We start from the raw sequence: 24,841 nt of genomic DNA, 5'->3' as shown, positions 1-24,841 counted from the left end.
TTTCCTAATATAAAATATTGATCATAATTAATGAACCATATTCATCTTCCATAAATATTCAAATCATAATAAATGAACTTTCATCACTTCATAAATATCTCAATTTATTTGGTTACATTGTTTGTACAAATGCGACGAGTTGTATTTGAAACAAACTCTCTCTCTCTCTCTCTATATATATATATATATATATAGAGAGAGAGAGAGAGAGAGAGAGGGGGAGGGTTAGATTGCAAATCACCCAATTTGTACAAACGCAAACACCACCTTCATCCGTCGATTTTATTATTTAATCTTATGAATTTTTTTAATGAAATTGTTTAATTTTATGAAATTGTTTCATATAATACTTTTTTTTGATAAAGTTGTTTCATATATGGTTATGAAATTGTTTCATATAATACTTAATGAAATTTTAATGAAACTGTTTCATGTATTTCTCTAAAATTAAAAAAATGAAGATAATAATATCCATAATTAACAACTTCCACAATAAAAATGATTAATCAACATCTTATAATTACAAAAAAATAAACAAAATGAAAAATTATGATTGGTTGGATGAGTTTTGCACGGTTTGTACAAATTGGGTGGTTTGCATTTGATTGCTCCTCTATATATATAGGGTTGGATTCACGTGAGACCAAGGGTATTTCGTGAGACCCGTAAGATCAATTTACGTTCATTGATCAACTTTATAAGCTAATGATCTAATGATTTAAAGTTGCACGGTGCCAATTTTGTGATTATTGAGAAGTCTCGTGACGTTTATGAATGTTCAGATTGTCATATTGTAGATCTAATTTAAGGGTTGAGAATTGGTCTTACGGGTCTCACGAGAAACCTTTTGTCTCACATGATCCCAAGTCTATATATATATATCTTATTGAGTCACTTGAAGAGGCAGAGTCAAATATAATTTATTTATTCGTGTTATTTCTGTTAGTTATGGTATTTCTATATTTATATTTCTGCATATTTCTATTAGATATTTTTTTTAGATAGAGATTTATAGAAAAATGTTCCATTCATACAAAAAAGCTGGGGTCTTGCTAAGATTTTTTCAGAAAAATATTTATTATCTATGTAGATAAGAAAAAATAGAAATTACTATGTCTCTGTACCGACTGAACCAATGACTATTCATGATTCCATAATTGAATCAATTCCATACTGGTTCCAAATTAGAGGAATGTTATGGTAAAACTTCGTTTAAAACGATGTGGTAGAAAGCAACGTGCGACTTGAAGGACACGATCCGGTGTGGATTATATATATATATATATAATCATGTGCTTCTCATATTTCATGAATAGCCGAGACATTGAGGGTTACGCGGCATGGATTTGCCGATTGACGAATCGGATATTGGCTCGCTGTCCCACCGACGAACCAATCTAGAAGTCGAAAGGGAAAGCAGGTATATCTGTAAGTTCTCGAAATGGGATGATGATAGACATGATATATATATATATATATATATCAATACTATATTATAAAACATTTGACAAACACTTTTAAAAACCACTTTTTATGCATTAAGTACTGTTTATTGATGCATATTTATTAAAATTCAAGGTTACAAGTAAATTGTGTGTAAATGTAACTTATTAAATATTCATGCTTGAATTCGTGTAATTAACTATAGATAAACATAATCAAATAGAGGATAAACATCTCATTTTAAATATGAAAAATCCAAAAAATAATAAGGATAATTATTGAGTTCTAACAAWATACTTAAATATTATCTTTATAAAAAATTATATTATTAAACCAAAAATAAAAACAAATTAATTAAAGAAATACAAAAAAAAAGAAAGTTTAAATAGTTAATTTGGTAATAATATCATTTTGTATGATATTTTCATATTTATATTTTATTCAAAACTTAAAAACATTATCGTTTTCTCAAAACCACATAAAATTGTATTATAACATCGACTGGGACAAAAAAAAACATTAAAATTGAGATGTATCTCGTTATATTGTGCGAATACCCTTCCAATATATATATATATATATATTTATAATTATCTTTTGAAAATCCTAAATTTTAGTTATTTGAAATGTTTTCTTATTTCCAAATTTACTATTAATTTCATTAATCTTTCAATCGATTGAATTTATCCTTAAAATTGATGAAATTTATATATAACTTTGGATTATAATAATACCCGAACCCGACCGATATCAACCTGAAATCCGACCAACCTGAATCCGAAACAATCCGAAATCTGAAACCTAGAATTCGGGTCTAGATTTTTCATATCCGAAATCCGATCGGATTTTTGGTTTGTCCACCGAACCCATTCGATTATAATATTATATTACTATTTAGAGGTGAAAAGATAAGGGGGCATGCCACCAATGCAATTTAAAGGTTTTTCTCTTGATTGAGTGAGTTTTTTCATAGTTGGATGAAACGTGTTTTTAAGTTGAGAGGGACAAATTTAGGATTTTTTTTTGGTTTTCTACATAAAACTCCCCTAAAAGCTTATTGAACAAGCTATTTTTTATATCATTAAGTCACTACCAAATAATCATGTATAATTGATGAAATAAATTGCAAGTCCCATTAAATTTATTAAACTACTAGCAAATGAGCCCGTACTAATGCTATGCTCCTCATCAAAAATAAATTGATAATACCCACTTTTTATATTATTCAAAATCTTTAAATTAATTAAACAACTTTCAAATCAATATTGTTATTTTAATAAAAGAAAAGAAACATATACTATTAATGATAGAAGGGAAAAGTTTGAAAAAATTGAAATCCTTCTTATTGCTCGGTGAAATAGACATGTCTGTGAAGATGAATGGACTTTTATGTTTTGAGTGATTAAGTCTCTGGACAGTTTTTTTTTAAACAAATAAATCCTTAGACATTGTAAAACTTATTAAATAGAGCTTCATGACCTAGAAAAATGAACAGTAACCTGCATAGCCGATAAACATCAGGAAATAAAATAAAAGAAAAAGAAATTTGATCCTAAATCAACTAAATTATCAGAACCCTAATATCCCACGTCACCCACCAATAGCTCCCATCGCATTTCCATCGTCGTCGCCTCATTTCCGACCATATCATTTAGGCTACTGTTTTGATAATCACTAGAATAGAAGAGTGCATAAAAACCCATTTGGCTATTTGTTTATCATACTCAATCGACAAAAATACTACTTTTCTACATAATCTTCATCTCTTTTGAGTCTACTTTGTGAGGTGCAAACTATAGTTGAGAAACTTTTGCCATAAGTCCTCTTTTCCATCGGCCTTTGTCGGCTACCACATCGTCTCCACCGTTGGATCCATCTCCAGCTGTCGCCATCATGACACCTCCATCTCTAGAGAGACCATCCCTCTCATCTTAGGTTCAATTCTCATCCTTCTCAACTGTTCATTAGTTCATCCAAGTAATATAAGTAATCTTCATCTCTCAATAGGTCATACATAATTGAAGAACTACTATCATATGTATGCATTCGTATTAAACTAATATGTGATCTGATGTATTCAATCCTTTAGTATTGGTTCACTTGTTTGCAGTTGTATTGTAGAAGAAGAAAGAAACAAGTAATCTTCATCTTGCTTACTTAGAAGATGTGTTTGGTGACTAATGATGTTAGCGTTTTGATCATTTACTAAGGAGGCGTTTGATTTTCATGATGTTTTTTGAATGAATGAAATTCTGTCAAACGAATTGGAATTTGAAGAATTTGGATGAAATTGAATTTAGTTTGACCATCTGTACTTTTTTATAATTCGAATGATTGATTCATTGGACAATTTAATGGGCTAGCGAGTCATATCTCGAGGGAAAAGATATATGTCTTTAATCTTGATTTTTACTTGCTAGACAGCTACCGATGAGCTTTCTAGGTAACAAGGATGTATTTAATAGATTTTAAAATATTTAAGAATTTATTTGTTCAAAAAAATTGTCTAATGATTTAACCATTCAAATTATCAAAGTCTATTAGGTTTTTTTGGCTTTTCCTCATGGTTGGTTGCCAAGAAGCCAATAAAATTCAAATCCATTACATTCCTTTAAACTTTCTGTTTGGTTTGTAGAATGTAGTTTTGGAAAACTGGAATACAAATAGATAAATGCCAAAATTACTGAATGAAGCTAGCTAGCACTTCGTTTAGGGTGGGGTGTTTGTTTTCATCCTATTTGGGTCGATGCTGGTAGGGATGCAAATATGCTTCTATGCTTATTGGGGTACATATTAAGAAGGTATACTACGACGAAGTTAAGCCCTGCGATTCCCCCAACTGTTCCAGTCCTCGCATTTTCCCATCTCCTTCATTGCTACTTGTAGACCCTTTCTCTATATCACACACTTCAAACCTCATTTTGTCAAGTTTAACACCCTAAAATTTGGAAGAAAAAAACGACTAACTTAAACTTTTTATTAACACATCAAATAAAGGATAATTTATTTTTAAAGTTCAACACTTGGATACTAATAGGGACAATCTAAGATTTAACATCAACGATTAATAAACCAAGCTTTACATAAAGTCTAGATTAGGTACACATGTTACTAAAACCCAACAACAATCGCGATCTCCAAAATACGGAAGACGTCCCCAAATAACTAAATCTTTCTTGTGCCTTTAACTAGCACTCAACTGTTCATAGTGTCGCTAGTTTCATTCCTAACAAGGTCTTGTTCTTTAAAATAGAGATTTGTTAAGAAAACTTTAAATATAAAAGTTGATGTTGAGAAAGAGAAATAATTATTTTATTCAATTTTTCATAAAAGGTTTTTTTTAAAACTATATTGGAATGATAAATTAAAGAATATTATAATACTATAATTTATATTAAAATCTTTAAAATAGAAAATTTTATAAAAATAAATGTAATTCTTTTTGAGTAATAATGTTATGCTTCTCCATTTAATTTTTTTTATATACAAAAAAGCTTGTTAGAGATGCTTTAAAAAGATATATTTTTCCCATCTCTTCGTATAGGAGTGAGATGAGTTTGTTTTCGAATAAATATATATGAAGTCAAATTGGTAAATAATAGTATTATATCAATTATTATCATCGAAGATGGATTGTCACCCTTTGTTTTCGAATTTGGAGGGAAAAAAAGGGAAAAGAACTTTCATTATTTATATTCTTAAAAGGAAGGAAAAGGGAAAAAAAATTTATGTCCTTGACGAGAGAAAAAGAAGAAAGATGACATTTTTATTAATATATATTTTATAATAAAAGATTGAATTTTTGCAATTTTAATAATTTTTTAAGGACTTGTAATTTCTTCTCTTTCCCTTTCTCCTCTTACAAGTGCAAGGAACAGGCAAACTTTCTATTTTCATTCCCTTTCCCTTTATGTGTATGTAACCAGCGTTAAAGCAAATGCAAGCAGGTGATGTACAAAATTGATACTTGTAAGCCATTACATTAAAAGCCTCATGTGATGTGATGTGAAGAGATTTAAAAAATCACAAAATTGTACACATTTATTCTAATACACCAAAATAACCAACAAGCCGCCAACAGAAACCTTTTAGATTTAGATATCGGCACCACCATGCACTTCCTGCAAGTATATAACAACACACCACAGTAAGTAAATTCTCTTTTTGCTTCCGTCTTTTCCCCTCCTACTACCAACTATAATTGTTCAAATTATATACATTGTACCAACCAAACCAACTATTATTCGTACCCAACTTAATTGGTACCAAGTTTTTCGATTGGTACATCGTATTGGTTTTGTACCAACATTTCAAAAATTGAATTTAAGTTACAACGGTCGGACAATAAAAGTTAAAAGTTTAATAGTCATTACTTGAAAAACTAATACAAACTTTCACATAAGTGCATGTTTCGTGACATCTTTTCAAACCAAGCAATGTTGAATAGATTAAAGTATTAAATAATCAATTAACGGTAGTACCAACCACCTTTAAGTCGATTTATTCACAAGGTTGGTTTGATTTAGTGCAATATAAGTAAGGGGTAAGGGTATGTTAAATGACCTTGTTTTGAAGAACTGCTCCATCTGGAATTTCCAACTTCTCTCCAGATTTGGCAGCAACCACCACTTTACCCTTTAGTCAAACAGGAATTAAACACAAAATGAGCAGAATTTTAACAGCAAAATGGATTGGATGGATGGAAATAGCTACCTTGAGAACAACAGAAGATCCAAACCACACATCACCAGACACCTTCAAGCTGTCCAGCTCAATAATGCTCGGAATAGACTTGAAACGCTTCAAGAAATCTCCAACCTGAGTTTTACAATTCAGGACGACCATCATCAGATGAAAACACACTTTATAATATAATATCCCATGTTGTTGTTGTTGTTGTTGTTGTTGTTGTTACCTTCTTAAATTCAGGACCCAATTCGATTGAAGGATTTGCTGGATCTGTCCTAGCTGGGTTGCGGATCACATACCCATCCTTTTCAGTGTAAAGATCAGACTGCAGCAATACATATTACAATTAATCATTCTGAAAAATTAATTAATTAATTAAAAATGAATAAAATAATATAAAGATGATGACAGACAAACCTGAACAAGAAGCAGATCAGAACTTGCTTTCACTGGCAGGAAGCGAGATCGGGGAACGTTAATGCCAATGGCATTATCAAAAAACTGGAAGCAAAATTAACAAACATATAAATCAAAGAGTAATTTTCTGATAATGATATGATAGATGATACCTTGATTGCAGCACCAGCTGCGGTTTCTAGCTGAAGAACTTTAACACCATCGACTTCCTTTGGATTTGGAATAATCTCCATTTTAAGTGCATCTGCTTGCACAAGTCTTTTAATGGCATTCAAATTCACCCACCTGCCATGCCATGCCATACCAACACTCTCAGTACTCAACTTCCTACTACATTGAAAGAAAAAAAAATCACATTTGTAACTCACAAGTTGTTGGTGTTGAAAATTTTGAACTTCTCTATTGATTTGAACTCATTCACCTGCACACACCACAAATCACATCCAAATATCAGACCATATTCCTTTTGTTTTTATTGGAGCTATATTAGCCTGGTAAATTGTTCATCTCTTTTAATAGCTTCAACCTATTATAAATTCATTTTCCAATTCCAGCTTACAGATGTTGTCCTATCTTCCGATGAAATGCAATTATATTCTTGTTCTTCCGATGCTAATGAACAGCAATATTAAATGGAAAAAGGAAGAAGCAGAACTAACTCACATGCTGATCAGGAACTTGTGCAATCTCCAGAAGCTGCAGCAAATAGAAATGGGAGGCATAAGTCAGAAAAAGAAATCAGCAAATAGTGGGTTTTAGGCATATTAGGATGTGGATGTTAAACAATAAAGTGTTATATTTATACTGATGCCATTAGGAAATTTGACACATTAGGTTCACTTATTCAAAGCTAGGCATGTATCAACTCTATCATTATGTTCTATTTACTCAAATACCCCTTCATTTATCGTCCTCAAGGAAAAAAATATGATTCGCTCCTAACAGTGTGTTGAACGGTAAAAGATCTTTTAGCAATGATTTGCTTAAATGTTTATTCTGCCTTCCATACCTCAATGTGTAAATCAGTACTAGCCTACTTGTACCTGTTTAAACCATTATAAGAAAGTTTTTTTTTCATTTTCCCCCTACAAGGCCAGCTATTACCACATTACAAACATCTTCATTCAACAATTTACTCATTCCAGTCTTATAACAGGATGACATCAACTGATCAACATCCTTATTTCTAATGTATCCATTTCCTAGTTTCTCACTTCCTTGGTTTCTCAAATTACAAGAAGTTGAGAAAAACTTACACTTTGAATACTGGTGATAGGAGAGTGTAAAACACAAATGCACGACTCCATATTATTAGGTGTGTCACAAAAAACAAATAACCAGCAAAATTCGGGTTATTTGGTTTTCAGGTTAAACGGTTTAGTTAAGGGAAGCCTTATTTGGCTTAGTTTCAGTTACTTTTTTACAGTTTTGGTTAAACCGAATAAGGCGATATATATATTTTATATTTATACAAAACAAATAACATTCATTTTTGTGACCCAAAACGATTAAAACCAAATCTTATTAGGTATGGTTATCAGGTAGTTCAGAAAAAGTTGAAAACAGAATAAACTGACCCAATAACACCCGTACAAATTATTATATCTAATGGAATCAACTTGTTGTCTAGACACTCAGGTGAGGTGGTTTGATCATGAATTTCACTTCACAATCGCAGAACCAATCTAGGAATATTTACAGGGGAACACATAATAGGTGACAACCAATACATACCTGAACTTTCCCGTCGTATGAAATTAGAGTACCACCTTTCACATCAGCCAATGTTTTGGGTGTTACCTGTCAAATCAATAATATTAAGCAAGAGCCACAACTTGAGAAGGAAAAAAAATGAGAATTACACAACACTGAAATACCTCCATGCAGTACTCGTTCTTGTTCTGGATCAAGTGATTCAAGATTTCTATTAGGGTGAATTAAGACATACAACAATGAAAGTAACACAGCTTTTTTCACATGCTTTTATAAAAATAACTACAGAAATGTAGATATAAATACTGAAAGTAATAAAGCCTGGTAAGGATACTCAAATCAACTACAGCTCCCAAGTTATCAGAATTAGCAACGAAGACATATTCCTTGCCCTGTAATGGACGAAAATGTCTGAGACCAATAAATAAACATGAAAAGACTATTATATACTCAAAATGCCAAAAACAAATCTGCAAAGCAAAACCTGTGACAATAGTGCTTCGAGTTTCCCACTATTCATCAAGGATGGGAAAACATCACCATGCCCTGGGGGGTACCTTTAGATAAAAGATATCTATAAGTGTAATGTATGGACTACGGCATATTAAATTATGTTTAAACTATTAATGCAAAATACAGTCCATTTTAATACATGTGCCAAGTAGGAGGTTTCATGAGCTAATTTTTGAAAACTAAACAATTAGATAGAAGATTCCTTAAATCAATAATCAGTCAAAGGGTTAACTTTTGAATTACCATCCATCTTTGCCAGTCACTCCTTTTGATGGCAGTGGCAGAAACTCATCAGCAACCAGTCGAGGATACTGACTCTGTAAAATTTAAAGGGAAATGGGTAAGTAAGATTGCAGCAAATTAAGTATGCCCCTTCTCAAAGCTGAAATTAAAAACCAGAGCACGGTACATCAATAAGGGCATGAAATAAAATACCATAGCAATATTGCTTTGTATTTCGCAGTTGTTGCATTGGAGAAAATATTTACGAAAGATGATAAATATAAAGTTCTACGGTTACGCACCTGATTGAATGTGTGAATATCGATCTTTGAACCAGCATATTTTTCCACAATCTACATTTTAAAACATACAGAAGATATCAATATACAGTCTGATAAAAGTAAGATTGTGTGTACAAAGTAAATGTTTCTACTAGCCACCTTCTGTGTATCTTCATGAGTGTTGAATGAGTTCATTAGAAGCAAGGGTACATTACAACCATACTTCTTATTGAGTGACTACAAAGAAAGTAAAGAGTTAATTTCCAGCAAAGATCACAAGCCTAGAATAATATGGATGTGTGTATGTTTTTCCAAATGCTAATACCTCAAGTTGGATGACAATTAAGTCTAAGAATGTTAGGCCATTCCGGACTTCTATGACCGACCTGCATCACCAGGATGAAGTCAGATGCTAGGAAAAGAAATCAAACGAAGAAAGTTATGGAAGCCTTGGCAAACTAATGTTCCAATTTTATACTGAAAGCCACACGTCATATGATGCATCGTTCCAAGCAAGTTCAAGAAAAGAAAATTTATGATGCAGAACTGATGATGATTCAAAGGCTTAACTTCAATTTGCAGAAAAAGTGAAAGACCTAACTTTGAGAGCAACAATAAACAAGTATCGAGTTCATATAGCATTGAACATCCTGTCTATAGAGTGTGATAGGCACTTTTTTCGTAACTGTACACAATTTTTATATTCAGGAGAAGAAAATGGCCATCCAAGGTAACAGGAGAGTGGCTTAGTTGAATTGATGTTCTTGAAGACTTCAGCCCTCTAATACTGAATTCCATCATCTGATAGTGTGTGCAGAGGATTGAAAAATGCAATAGTGGATGCAGCTTCTATTAAGGCCAAGTGCGTATCACATTGCAAAAGGTAGAGACAAAAAGGTTTGGACTCAAATCACTAAGAAGCATCAGCATGGAAGATCCATCCACACACAACCTCTACAAATATTAACAGTCTTATGAACCTTACTAAAGAAATATTCTTAATTGGTAAGAAGAATGAAGTAATCACTTAATTAATTTTAATTCACTATTATGTAAACCAGGTAACCACATACTTTGGCCCAGTGCATCCCATTGTTGTCCCCAACCCTCCATTAAGCTTTAGCACTACAAGCTTATCCAAGAGACTCTTGGTTTGAGCAGCATCTGCAACAATTAACACAAGAATTTCACAAAAGATAACTAGATCAAGAATACACTCTTATCACTTGACATAAAATGGTCCCAAGTTATGCCAAAATGATAATGTACAAAGAGTAGAACCAACAAAAAGTTAGACTATTACTTCCGGTACAGGTGATAAAGTATCAGTAGCACCAACTAAAAGATTAAACCGTTACCTTCTGGTACAGCTGATAGGCTATCATACGGCACAACGATCTTGTCGGTTGGTGTTTGGATCTTACTCCATTCAACATGTTGGGCCTCACCACTTTGTTAAACAATTTGCATCAAAGGAAAACAGAAATCCAAAAATGAATCATTAACATCATCAGACCATAACAATTAAGCTTTTCCTTGCCGTTCAATTATATTTGAGAAACATGTGCATATGATTAGCAACCATACCCACACGTTTGGCGTTTTTCCAATTTTCCTTTTCTCTCCTACTTGAATGATAAACAAATCTACAATTTTCTGATGTTTACTTGATGATTAAATGCATATAACTCAAAACTTAGTAATTTTTTCCCTATCTTTTGTCTTGTCCACTAACGTATATAAACACTAAACAATAAACAAATCTGCAGTATCCAATTTCGAATTGATCTTCATAATTAGGAAATAGTAACTCAAAACAGAAACTAATTCGATCACTGCTCTTCAAATTGAGATCTATACACCGACCATTAAATCAACAAACAAACATGAAAAATTACTCTTTCCAACGCTATTTATTCTTTTTATTAAGAAAAAACAAGTTATATCTATCCAATTGATATTCAAAATTAGGAAATAGTAACTCAAAAACAGAGCCAATCGATCACTAGTTTTTCGGAGTTGAGATCAATACACCGATGATTACAGCAACAAACAAACACGAAATACACTCTTACCAGCCTTAATTTGTAATTTGACGAAGAAAAAAAAAAAGTACCTCAGATAGCGCGAGACAAGGCTGATAAATCCAGATTTCTCATTATCACTGCAACACGTTCAAACATCCAACAATAAAATCAAATCCAGATCCATAAATTCCAAAGCACTAGCATGCACCAATACTAACAATCAACAAAATCGAAGTAGAGAGTGGGGTAAAAACTCACCTGATCTGCGTGAGGCCAGAAACAGCCGAGCGAAGGTTATTCAACTTCTCGGTATCAGCAGCAGCCATTGTAGATCAGCAATGCAATTGGCTACAGGGAGAGATGGATCTAGAGAGAGAGGAGTTGAGATTTGATCTAGGGTGATAAGAAATTGAAAAGCAGACGTAAAACTGAAGATGGCGTGGGTCGGGTATATGTAGAACAGGTGGCAGCAAAGCGTGATTGGGCAAAGTAATTTTAACACCCACATAAATCAATAAAGAATATTCAGGCGAATATGATCGTAATTTGTAAGATCAAAACGACGTCCCATGGCCACTACTGCACTACGCCCATATTCATTCACAAAACCATTTGAACAAGCACGTGGGGTGGCATAACTTCGTTTTTCGTCCCTGTAGTTTGTTGAGAATTACTATTTTCGTCCTTGTTTTTATAGGTTTGGTTTTCATCCTTGTAATTTATAATTCATTGCTTTTTTTTTTATGTATGTGGTTTACAATTTATTATTTTTTTCGTTCCTTTGGCTTAAATATTTATTATTATTTTCATCACTCATACTTAATTCTAATAAAATGTCTTAAGGAACTTAAACAACAAAGAATTACAAACTACAGGGACCAAAACCGTAATTTTAAAAGTAGATAATCACAACTCTAAAGAAACCATAAAGACAAAAATTATAGTTTACTTCTTTACCAAATCATAAGTACAAAATAGTTTATTCAACAAATTTTTAAAAATTCTCCAACTTGAAAATTAAAATCTTCAAAAAGACAACATATTTTTAAGAGTGAATTACATTTTTCATTCATGTGGTTTACCAAAAATCTGGTTCTCGCCCCTCAACTTTATTAATTACATCCTAGACCCTGTGGTTTGCATTTTGTCTTGATTTAGTTCCTAGTATTGACGGCAGTAAGAAGGGAGCGGTTAAGTTGCCCCACGACATACACGTGAGGAGAAAAATGGTATTTTCCTTTATAACAGACATATGCCAACTTTTTTTAGTTCTGACATTGAAAAGATAAATCCCTACTCCTACTCATTACTCGTCCCTTAAACTTCTCACTCTCGCCGTATTCTTCAATGACTCTCTCCTCGACTTGAAGCTCTTTAAGTGAAGAACCACAACTTGCTCATGGTTCCGACTTTGTGTAACATACATAACTAGTCCTTTTATCCATATCATCTCTTTAGTATGGTTTTTGACTTCTATTTTATCTTTTTGTTCAATCTTTTAAATTGGTATATAATAGGTTATTGTTGAAACTATCTTGTATCTTTGTCCTCTTTGATTTACAGAGGACTTTCCTACATTCATCATTTTGAAGATTTCTCATGATGGTGTATTCGCAAGGTACCTAGGTAGGTAATATATAAACGAAAAAGAGAGTTTTGTTGATTTAGTAGACTCAGATGAGTTATCTATTCACAAGATCAAAGACACGATGCAACAGTCGGGTTACAAGGATCCCCATATAGTGTATTAGCATTTTAGGGTTCCAGATATGGACCTCGACTATGGTCTCTTGGCCTTAGGTAATGATCAAGATGTTGAAGTTATTTAAATATGTTCTTGAGACCAAACTTTTTGATATTGACAAAGAATATGGTGTGACCACAAATCAAACATATATTAAGTCTCCATAATCCATTAAGGTTGTCATTGAGGAAATACCAGAGGAACATTGACTAGAGCTACGAAGGTGTAAGACACTATTATTACACGATCTTGTAGAAAAAAAGTTACTTCTAGGATGGTTTGACAAAGATCCTATAAATGAATACAATAGTGGTGGGTGAAGGCAGTGAGGAGGTACAAGCTAAAAAGTACAAGATGAGAGTGGTGTGCATGTAAATAATAGTATACAAGCTAGTGATGGTGTTGAAGGTGATGCATATGATTTATTTGAATCATATGGATTGAATGACTTTGACCTATTTTGGGATGCCTTGAATGTAGAGGAAACAAAGAATTTAGAGGAAGTAAACAATGTAGAGGAACAACACGAGGTTGATTCTGATAGTGATGATTGTGACAATATTATGGATGAGGAGGATAGTGATGTAAAAGTAGACTTATAACTTTAACCAAAATATGGACTTAGATATTAAGTGGGTAGGTAACATAAATAACATAGAATAGGATGCAAATTTGGAGGTGCTTGATAATATGGTGGACTTGCATGAGTTTGATAGTTGTACTGATTCTGAAAAGGAATCATCAAGACCCCATAAGATTCATAGCTTAAGAAGACAATGGAAAGAAGAAGATATAACTAATTATATAAATCATTTTTGGATGTTGGGTAGGAGTTTGTAGGGAGGCCAACAATAAATAAGATGGAGAAGTCGCATGTCATTGAGACAAGGAGATATATTTCTATAACAAAGAAAGATAAGTTCAGATTTAGGGTAACTTGTAGAGGTAAATGCTTATATTTAGTACTAAGGTAGGTGATTCAAGTAGTGGTGGTCCACGTAAGGACAAATCAATAATTTCAGGTGAGAGTGGCTTTGATTAGGCATTGCTAACTTCTAGAACAAAATAAGAGGATACTTGGGTTGTCAAAACATACTATCTTGATCATAAATGCTTACAAACAAGACTAGTTAGGTTGTGCGCAACAACTAATCTTTCAAAAAATAGAAGACACACTTCTATTCAACCTTGATATCCCTGTAAAAGCTCTGCAAAATCAATTGCAGGAGAAGTTAAGGGTGAAAGTTTCAACAATAAAGATATTTAGGTCAAAGTCATTATCCTTTGTCTAGAAGAGGGGTGATTACGAAGAGAAATACGAGAAGTTGAGGGATTACATAATGGAGTTGTAGAGAAAAACCCAAACACTAAAGTGAAGATAGATGTTAAAAGAGAACCAAACCTTGCTAGTAAAACAAGGCGATTTAAAAGGATACACATTTGTCTGGGAGGACTGAAAATATGCTCCAATGTAGGACCTAGGCCCTTGATAGGGTTATATGGAGCATTTATAGAAGGCCCTTTCTAGGCCAGATACATATTGTAGTAGGTATTGATACATATTGTAGTAGGTATTGATGCAAACAATGTCATTTATCTACTTGCATATGTTGTTGTGGAGGCATAAATTCTTGGTCATGCTTCTTGGAGTGCTTTGCAGATGATCTGTATCACATGGAAAGTAAATCAAAATTTACCTTCACTAGTGACAGGCTAAAGGTAACACTTTAAACATTTTTGCGTTACTTTACATAATTTCACATGAATTTACTGATCTAAACAATGATTTAAACATTTCTATACTTGTTTTAGGGTATTCTACCAGCTGTTTCCATGTGCTGAGCATAGATACCGCCTACGGCATATCCATGAAGACATGAAACAACACTAGAAAGGAAAAAGTTATCATAGATCATTTGTGGCATTGTGTAACAGCTATCACAGTCCCTCAATTCCATAGGTGTATGGATGTTTATAAAATTTCAACAAACGAGCATATGAATGGTTGTCGCATATCCAACTTCAATATTGATCTAAATCTCACTTTATTGGTAATAAACTCACTTAACAAGATTATATTTATTGGTAATACTCGTTTATCTAACATGTTCTTAACATGGACTAAAACTCTAGAAGATGCCCAGATGATGTGGTACTCAACAACATGTGTGAGGTATTCAACAAAACCAATCATGTTGCACCAAAGTACATCAGGGAATATTTCATGAAGAAGATTGTGAAGGTGAACAAGGTAAAAGAGAATGTTGATAGACGTCTTTCTCCAACTGCCAATAAGCTGCTTAATGTTATCAAATCAAAGGTTGAACACAACATTGTCATTAAGAATGCAGGGCCAAGCATCAAGTAAGTGGTTGTTGTGGTCTAGATTGCATTAAAACAAACCTAACCAAAACAATGAAAAGTGATGCAACTCGCCTATTACAAGTAATACTATAAAATACCAATTATAGGTCCACAGGGAAAGTAAGCTTTGAAATCGTTGAAAAGTTAAACTAGAAAATTCAACTTCAGAGGGTAAATTCGAAAAAGTATGTTTGTGAGTGAGTTCCAATTAACATTAGGCAAATAAACAATACTTATAATGCAAGGGTGTAAACTATTGCAACATATTTCAACTCAAGGTGATGATATAGTAGTAGATCTAGTAGCTTAGAAAATAATGTTTAATGTCGAACCATCAACTTAAGAGCACTCGGTCAGAGGTTGAGACAAGAACTACTCCATATATCATAACTCAAGTTGTCACTACTTGTGATCTTGGCAATGGAAGAATCCTTCCTCTTAAGTTGCAAGGGCTAGGAATGGATATCCATTTTTTAGTATCTTAAAAAGATTACTTCCATGTCACTCAAGTGGTGTGTGTATAATGACTCAATGCATCAAGTTCATCATACTTTAACATTTTTGGCAAGTGGCCACTTATCAAGAAGTATGTAATCAATATAAACTTGAATGAGAAGTTGGAGTAAACATCAATTCATAATAATATCCACTTCATGTAGTTTTGGGTCTTGTTGATCCTCTCTCTCAGTGATTTGATGATAATTCATTTTACCTTATACGAAGTATTTATGTTTCTGTCTTTCAGTTCCATCGATCATCACTAAGTCTGTTCAGTGATCACTGAGAACATGTAATGTAAATCCATCAGTGACAGTGATACTTCAAGAAGACAAAAATCACACCAAAGAACCTTCAGCGAAAGCCAACGACTGAAACTGAAGATTAGAGACTGGCGAGTACGTGATCTGAAGCGGTATTCAGTGATTATAACCTCGTCTATATGTATGAAGATTTCTCAAGCCTCAGGGAATGCTGAAGAGACCTTCAGGTTATTCCAGCATTCAGCGATTAAAAGAAGCTTGTTGAGCACAATTGCTTTTGTCTTGTCCTTATACATAAAAAGGACAAACTCATACCTTTCTAGAAGCATAGTACGGTACGGAGCCTATTAGTTGACTTTACTACCCACCAACTTTATTAAAGGATGTTTGCTCATGAATAGGCTTTTGTACTATTCACTGTAGCAAAGGACAAGTCTTTCTCTAAAGGCTTGACGCGTATTCAAACCCTACTACGTTGCATTAAATGTGCATTTAATGCAATGGGTATAAATAGATGTGTTCTATCCCCATGCAGATATATGAGATACTTACTCTTGAACCCTATCTTACGTTCATAAGTAAAAGAACACACATCTAAGAACACAATACGCTTATCTTCAAAACCAAGTTAGAATCCCTTTTTTAGTATTCTAAATAGTTTTTACCCAGAAAGAACTAACTTCCTTCTAAGTATCTTACAACAAATCATTTTTTTTTGCTAAGAACTAATGTGTAACTTAGACTGTTTAGATAGGTTATTTTTACCTTATCTTTCCGCAAACAATCTTATAAAATCTGTATTGATTCTTCTTTATCAATATATATATTAAATTTGAAAAGTTTACTGTGTTTATATTCATCCCCCTTTCCCTTCTGCAAACTGTTATACACATCTTGTAGACCTTAACGGGAACAACAGGTCTCAACATCAATTTACACCCAAGCTAAGGGATTAGCCTATCATTGTCTGGTTTGCTTGCATATGGAAAGAAAGAATTTAAATGAAAGCAAGTAAATTATAACAAGTATAAGAACATTTGGAAAATTCGATCTCATGATTCAAAGCATTTTTACATAATGTTTATATACATATATAATAGTACTAAATTTGAATGAAAAAATTTGATATAATTGATGGTATTTCAATAAAATCCAATTTGTACAAAGGAGAAATTATATTTTATTCGGTTTGGAAGATCCTTATCAATTGGCAAAGGCATGGTAAATTTTTTGCAACAACAAAGATTGTGGAGGTAGAGGCATTAATGATTGATGGATGATAGTGGTTGTAGAGGACGTGAAGATGGGGGACAGTGGTGGTGATGACTGTCAAAAACGGTGAATGAGGTCGTAGTGGCCGTTGTGATGGAATTAGTGGTGGCGGTAATGAATGATGATGGTGGTTATGGTGTAGGCGATGTTGGTTATGGTAGAGGTAGTGGCAGCCGACGGTACTAGTGGTGGTGGAAGTAGGCATGTGGTGGTCGGTGGTTGGTGGCTGACGATGGTTATGAAGGATGTGAGGATGGTCAATAGTAGTGGTGGTGGTCAATAGTGGCAGAAAGGGTAGTTGTAACTGATGTGGTGAAGGTAGTGGTGGTGATAGGCAGTGGTATAGGTAGCTGATGGTGGTGGTGGTTATGGTGGAGGTGGTAATGGTTGACGGTACTAGTGGTGGTGGCCATGGGCGGTGGTGGTCAGTAGCTTATGGTTGTTATGGAGGATGTGAAGATGGTGGATAGTGGTGCTAGTGGCAGTCAAGAATGGTGGAGGAGGTAGTTGTGGCCGATGTAGGTGGTGATGGGCAGTTGGTGTGGATATTTCACTACCCTAAAAATTTAATGCACAAATAGACCTTGGCGCAAGTATACATATTAATCTATTGTCGCGTTGTAACAAGTAATAATGGTACAAGTACCGAAAATCATTCCCACAGAGATGACTTGTAGAGTCTTTCAAAAATTCTAGTCTTTAAAAATTGATTTCAGATGGCGAATTCGAAGAAATCTTTTGTTTGGTTGGTTAATTATCAACTACGGAAAATCAGTCGTGAAAGAAGCAAAGGGTGTAAAGGTCTGTTAGGACTGAAACAAATGATGCATTAGAAAGATATTACAAGATTTATCGTACAGTCCAATAGTACTATTAATTGGCACAATTATTTTGTCATAGATATCTGACTATCGGGTCAGACAACCTCCCAAGAGTACCCACAGGTCGGCATACTATCGGTATGACATTATTTATGTTAAATGTCATGAAAAGACACATTGAGAGCAGAGATAATTGTAACCATATACATATAAAATGACAACAATGGAATGCCAATCTCCGATCCTAGTACAACACTGTGTTACCATCCTATACCGTATAAGCATAACACTTCTCATGTACTAAAACTATTTTTAGTCTTCTTATATTACCTCAGATTATCGTATTTATCTTAATTCTGAAAGTTAATGCATTTTCATACATAAAATTAGTCATCAATTAATTTAATGCAATCTTCAATGAAATATTTTTTACCCAAAATAAATAGTTAGATAAAAATGTTATATTTAAAACACCTTTCCAATTTCACATAGATCTCGATCCTAATTTTTCATTACACCTCAAGCTAAGACAATTAGCCCATCATCGCTTGGTTTTTTTTACAAAATATGAAAATACTAAAAGTAAATAATAGAGATAGAAAAATACATTAAATAAAATGCAAGTATTTATTTTAAGAAGGAAACTTGTCGTGCAAGTTACGGATTTCTAGAATAAATATTAAAAATAAATGCGAAAATGTAAATGACGTAAAGTAAATTGCGTAAAATGAAGTGCGATAAACTAAACGGCGATAAAGTAAATGCAGAAAACGTAAATATAAAACGGTAAATTAAAATAAATAATATACGGGACTAGAATGGTAACTTGCGCTGAAAGTTTTGTTACAAATCTTAAATACTTGCATAATTTTCTTTAAAATAAAAGATTCGACTTGTTAGATATTAACCCGTGGACCACCAATGGAAAGTCATGTTGTTAAGGTCTTCTCTAAAAATAAAAACCAAAAATTAATTTGTACAGCGTCAACAAATCTTCCAACCTAACACTATCCTAGTAGGAATAAGTTCATTCTTCTCATTTGGTACCACTGTAACTCCTCCTTTCTTGGGTACATGTTGTACAAGACTGATACAAGAACTGCTAACAATAGGATAGATTATGCCAACATCTAACCATTTTAGAATTTCCTTTTTGACAACGTCCTTCATCACAGTATAAGCCTTCTTTGAGGCTCAATGGTGTTGAAGTTCTTATCTTCCAAAATGATTTTATGTTGACAAATGGTAGTGCTTATGACCTTCAAATCAGCAATGGTCCATCCTATGGCTTTAGTATGGAGTTTCAACATGTTGACCAACTTTTCTTATTGATCTAACTCTAATGATGATGAAATAATGACTGGAAACTTCTCTAGTTCTCCTAAAACTGCATACTTCATATGTGAGGGAAGTTGTTTCAACTCTAGATTTGGAGCAACTTCTAAGGAAGGAACAAGAGTTTTCTTATCCTCAGTCTCAAATACTTTACAAACTGCAAATTCTTGTCGTGATTCTAAATCCTCAAAATTATTCTTCTTCTTCATCACTATCAGACTCACCTATTGCCAAAATTTCTTCCAAGCTCTTTTCTTTGACCCCAAGATTCTATCGAACTCAAAGCTGAACACTCCTCCTTTTCTTCAGGATGCCTAAGGGAATTAAACACATTGAAAGTCACCTTTTGGTCTTGGACTCTCATTGTTAACTCTCCCTTCTGTACATCTATCAGGGTTCTTTCAATGGCTAGGAAAGGTCCTCCTAAAATGATAGGGATGTCTTGTCAGCTTCAAAGTCTTGGATGATAAAATCAACTAAAAAATAAACTTATCAACCTGAACTAAGACATCCTCAATTTTTCCTTTAGGATAAGATATAGACTTCTCAGATAACTGAAGTGTAACAATGGTGGGCCTATCTTCACCTATGCCTAAAGTGTTGAAAAGAAATAGAAGCATAAGGTTTATACTGGCACCTAAGTCATATAAGGCCTTTCCTATTTCTTTTCCTCCTATTGAACAAGGTATTATGAAACTATTTGGGTCGTTAAGTTTAGGAGGAATTTTGTTGGACAACAAAGTAATACACCTTTCAGTTAGAGCTACAGTCTCATACTCAGTCAGCTTTTTCTTTTTAGTCAAAATGTCTTTTAGAAATTTTGCATAACTTGGCATTTGTTCAATGGCTTCCACCAAAGTTATGTTTATATTCAACTGCTTAAAAGCATCAAGAAACTTATTAAAATTCAAGTGCTCCTTTTTGGTTCACCTTTGCGGATAAGGAATATGAGGTGTGATTGGAGTAAGAGATGTATCCCTTTGAAGGGTAGGTGTTGAAGGAGTTTTCAAGACAGGTTCAACAATGGGTTTAATCTGAGATGTTATTTTAGGAAGTACTGTTGGACTGCCACCAGAGTGTGACAAATCCACAATAATCCTATCTTGGGGTTTTTGTACTGTTGTGGGTTCATTTGAAAATAACAGGGGAAAATCTAATTTTTCTGGAATGGTTGTGGTATCAGTGGGATTACTTGTAATTTTAGGCCCAGGGATATCACATGGCTGTTATAAGGGTAAAATAATAGAAGTTGGTGTTGTGGAATTCTTTTTAGACTCTGCTTTATTTGGATTTTCTGAATCTTTTTATGTATTTTATGATAAATTCTTTCCACTCCCCAAGGCTACAACTTTAACATGCTCTTTTCCAATCATCTGAGGTGTCTCAGTGTCACTAGGTAGGGATCCCCCAGTTTTTTCCTCATTTCCAAAGCCTTTTGACCCATCTGTATTTCAAAAAAATTGATCGATGCCTGAGTTTGGGTCATGAACCTTTTCATCATTGCTTCCAAGAAGTAGATGATTCACCATACTGATTAGGTCTTTGTTGGAATGAAGGCTGTTGATTTTGAGATCGAAAATTAGCCTGCTGGTTATTTTGAGAGCCTTGGTGTGATTGTGAGTGAAAATTGGACTGTCCTTGTGGTTGAAAATTGGACTGTCCTTGCAACTTTGGCATTGGTGGGTTAAGAGTTGGACAGTGCCATGAAAAATTTGGATGTTGTTTCTATCCAGGATTGTAAGTTTGTGAAAAGGGTCCACTCTTGTTGTTATTGAAATAATTTACTCACTCAAGATTCTCAGGACATTGTTCAAAAGAGTGGCCATCACCACTATACACACATTGCACATAAAGAACAGTCAGAATAGAGGTAGGGGCATGATGCTGCACAGGTGGGCTAACAGTAAGAGTTTTAACCAGAGAAGCCATATTAGTGAGCTGAGCTGTTAATGCAGTGTAAGCATCTACCTCATGTAACCTTGTTGTTTTTCTAGGTACTAGTGCTCTTGGGTCTGCCCAGTGTCCATTATTGTTAGAATTCTTTTCAAGTATGTCAAAACCTTCATTATAGGTACTAGCTGTGAAAGCTCCACCTGCAGTAGCGTCAAAAATTTGTTTAGCAACAATATTTAAACCATTGTAAAATGTCTCTAGTTGTATGCAGTACGGAAGGCTATGGTGTGGACATTTTTTCAGTAGCTCTTTGTACTTTTCCTATACATCAGGAACTACTTCATCATCCATTTGTTTAAAAGTGCAAATCTCATTTATGGATTTACCATTCCTCGTGGGTGGAAAATATTTTTAAAAAAATTTCTCCACCATTTGGTTCCATGTGGTCACAGAATCTGGTTATTAAAGAATTGTACCAAGCTCTAGTTCTATCCCTTAATGAAAATGGAAAAAATTTAGTCTTAGAGCATCATCTGTGACTCCAAGGAGAGTGAATGAATATGTGATTTCCTTGTATGATCTTAAATGAGAATGTGGATCTTAAGATGGCAAAACAGTGTAGTGGTCGTTAGTTTGTAACATCTAAAACATCACTGGCTTAAATTCAAAATGGGTGGCAACCATAGTGGGTTTTACAATTCTCGTATGTAACTGGGACAAAACAAGAATTGTAGTCCATGATAGCTCTATCTTTAGAGTTTGCAAGCCTAATGGTATTTTGTGCCTCGTCCAAAGGTGGATTATTATTATCTGGGTCATGTTCAAGATTTCTCCTGAAAATTTTCTCTTTTTCCCTTCTGACTACAGCCATTGGTGAAGAGGTTTAAGCAAACGAAGCTCTTTGTGCTCTTATTCGTTGTCTGAAAGTGTTTTCAATTTCTGGGTCAAGTTGAAAAAAATTCTCCGTGGAACAATCTTGGCATGCACTGATATATGAAAAAAAAATTCTTTTCAAAGAAGTGGTAGAAAAATCAGTTTTTAGAAACTTTACTTTTAAAAACAAAAAACTCTAGTTTGCTATCCCCAGCAGCGGCACCAAAAACTTGGAGTGGATATTTCACTACCCTAAAATTCAATGCAAAAATAGACCTTGGCGTAAGTATACACCTTAATCTATTGTCATGTTGTAACAAGTAATAATGGTAGAAGTACTGAAAATCGTTCCCACAGAGATGGCTTGTAGAGTCTTTCAAGAAAGTCTAGTCTTTAAAATTGATTTAGATGAAGAACTTGAAGAAATCTTTTGTTTGGTTGGTTAATTATCAACTACGCGAAATCAATTGTAAAAAGAAGCAAATGGTGTAAAGGTCCGTTAGGACTGAAACAAACTGTCCATTGGATAAAGCGCAAGAACAAAAGCTAGAGTTTAAAGTTAAAATATAAAACTAGAAATAAAGAAGAGTAGTAAGTTCTAGAGAGAGACTTAAGTTACAAAAAGTAAGTAACTTAATGAGATGTGTCCAAAATACAAGCATAAGCCCCCTTTTTATAGTGTCTAGGGAGCTTGAGGCCCAAGTGTGCAGCAAAAAGCCCAAAGAAGGGAGCCTAAAAACTTAATTCATCCAAAAATATAGGCCCAAGATGAGGCCCAAGTGGGCATCCCATGGACAGGTCCTACAAGAATCTGTAGGATTTATGCAATCAACATATGCAGCATCAGTAAATCCTGTAGGAGTTCAAATGATTTGATCAATTTTGAGATTTGGCCATTTTTTCAGGTAAAATGCAAGGATTTTACATAACCTCAATAAAACTCCAAATTCACTAATAATGTAAAAAAGAAAGACTAAAAGACTCAATTGGGATAATAAAATAAATCTAAAACAATGTAAAAACAGTGCAAATAGGGTTAATAAATTAACACCTATCAGCAGTAGTCGACAGTGGTGGAGGTGAGGTGGCCCACAATGGTAGATGTGTAAATAGACTGTGGTGGTCGATGACTGACAGTGGTTGTGGAGGTAGTGTTGGTGGTGATTGGCAATGGTCGTGGTAGTCAATAGTGGTGGAAGTGAAGTGGCCCACAGTGGTAGAGGTGGCAATGGACTGTAGTGGTTGATGACTGACATCGGCTGTGGAGGTGGTGGAGGAGGTAGACAAAGGTAGTAGTGATGATGGCGATGAACGATGGTGGTTGATGGCTGATGGTGATTGTGGAGGTGGTGGAGGAGGTTCTTGTAGTGGAAGAGGAAGTGGAGGTGGCCAACGGTGGACTGGTGACCGTGACTAGTGGTGGTGACTACTAAAACAAATATCATATTAAAGTTATATACAAACAATGATAGATTAGTAAAAATTTGGTTTTGTCTCATTATTGTCCCATCATGTTGCACCTATTTTGGTGGAACAAAAAGAGCCTTTTTTGTCCCACACTATCTCACTTTGTCTCAGTTCTTGTCTCTGTCCCATGCCGTACCAAACATGGGACATTCAGTTCTTGCCCTGTCTTATATCGCATTAAACGTGGAATGGTGAGTTTTGTGTAGTCTTGTCCTGTCTTGTTCATGTACCAAAAGTAACTTAAGGACTAGTCCACCTAGATTTATGCTTTCTAGGGAATAACTTCAATCTAGAGTTGAATAAAAGGACCTGCTGCCCTTTTGTAAATTCTCTTGGAGGAATGCGCTTGTCATACCACCTTTTAATATTTTCCATATACAACTTGGCATTTTCATAGGATTGGTTCCTATGTTCCTCCATTTCATACGATTATTTCTTGATTGACCAATAGCACGTCCATATTTAACTATTTTATGATCCAATATGCTTTATGCTCAAGTTTTACAGGTAGATGACATGCTTTCCTAAATTCTAAACGACAAGGAGACATCCCAATAGGTGTCTTGAAAGCAGTCCTGTAAGCCAACAATACATCATCAAACTTAGATGCCCAATCCCTTCTATGTGGCTTTGTTTATCTCAGCCATTTGATTTGATAATAATACAAATATATCCAATCCAACACTTAGAAGAATTTTTAATATCATCCTTGTGTCTATTAAGATTATTGTATCTGAATTAACGTTAAGTATCTTTCAGATTTGACAACTTGATATATATTTGGATTTGATGTCAAAGATCTAATATTTGGATTTGATGTCAAATATCCAATATTTGGATTTTATGTCAAAGATCCAATATTTGGATTTGATGTCAAAGATCTAATATTTGGATTTTATCTCAACATCTGAATTTGGTATTTGGAATTGGAAAATCATCATAAAGATTTGACATTCGGATATAACATCAATATCCAGATGTGGAATCAAAATTAGAAATATGAAGA

At 33.9% G+C, this 24,841-nt stretch overlaps 1 protein-coding gene and 1 non-coding gene across 2 annotated transcripts; one reads left to right on the top strand and one right to left on the bottom strand.

The window, feature by feature from the left end:
• Nucleotides 1–5,357: 5,357 nt before the first annotated feature.
• LOC112512053 (UTP--glucose-1-phosphate uridylyltransferase) lies at nt 5,358–11,733 on the bottom strand. The gene is made up of 20 exons (XM_025117846.1): nt 11,564–11,733; nt 11,395–11,442; nt 10,637–10,728; nt 10,352–10,442; nt 9,604–9,664; nt 9,438–9,515; nt 9,300–9,350; nt 9,019–9,092; nt 8,747–8,819; nt 8,597–8,654; nt 8,427–8,473; nt 8,284–8,349; nt 7,213–7,245; nt 6,918–6,970; nt 6,702–6,834; nt 6,550–6,633; nt 6,359–6,457; nt 6,157–6,261; nt 6,007–6,078; nt 5,358–5,564 (listed from the first exon to the last, which is right to left on the bottom strand). The coding sequence occupies exons 1-20, from the start codon at nt 11,629–11,631 to the stop codon at nt 5,538–5,540; spliced, it is 1,413 nt and encodes a 470-aa protein (XP_024973614.1). The 5' UTR covers nt 11,632–11,733; the 3' UTR covers nt 5,358–5,537.
• A 10,039-nt stretch (nt 11,734–21,772) lies between these two features.
• LOC112513855 lies at nt 21,773–21,879 on the top strand. Its single transcript, XR_003069322.1, has one exon. It is a non-coding gene; the product is annotated as a small nucleolar RNA R71 (small nucleolar RNA).
• The last annotated feature ends 2,962 nt before the right edge of the window (nt 21,880–24,841 follow it).

Source organism: Cynara cardunculus (assembly GCF_001531365.2).
Source record: "Cynara cardunculus var. scolymus isolate 2C chromosome LG 5, CcrdV1, whole genome shotgun sequence".
In the NCBI taxonomy this organism is placed as follows: Eukaryota; Viridiplantae; Streptophyta; class Magnoliopsida; order Asterales; family Asteraceae; genus Cynara; species Cynara cardunculus.
The sequence above is the reverse complement of the archived record's forward strand: the minus strand, read 5'-3'. Positions and strand labels throughout refer to the sequence as shown.

Coding starts and splice junctions, on each gene's coding strand:
- LOC112512053 (XM_025117846.1), bottom strand. CDS start 11,631: ATGGCTGCTGCTGATACCGAGAAGTTGAATAACCTTCGCTCGGCTGTT. Junction 6,458..6,549: donor CTGATCTGCTTCTTGTTCAG/GTTTGTCTGTCA, acceptor GTATTGCTGCAG/TCTGATCTTTACACTGAAAA. Junction 6,079..6,156: donor GATCTTCTGTTGTTCTCAAG/GTAGCTATTTCC, acceptor GTTTGACTAAAG/GGTAAAGTGGTGGTTGCTGC.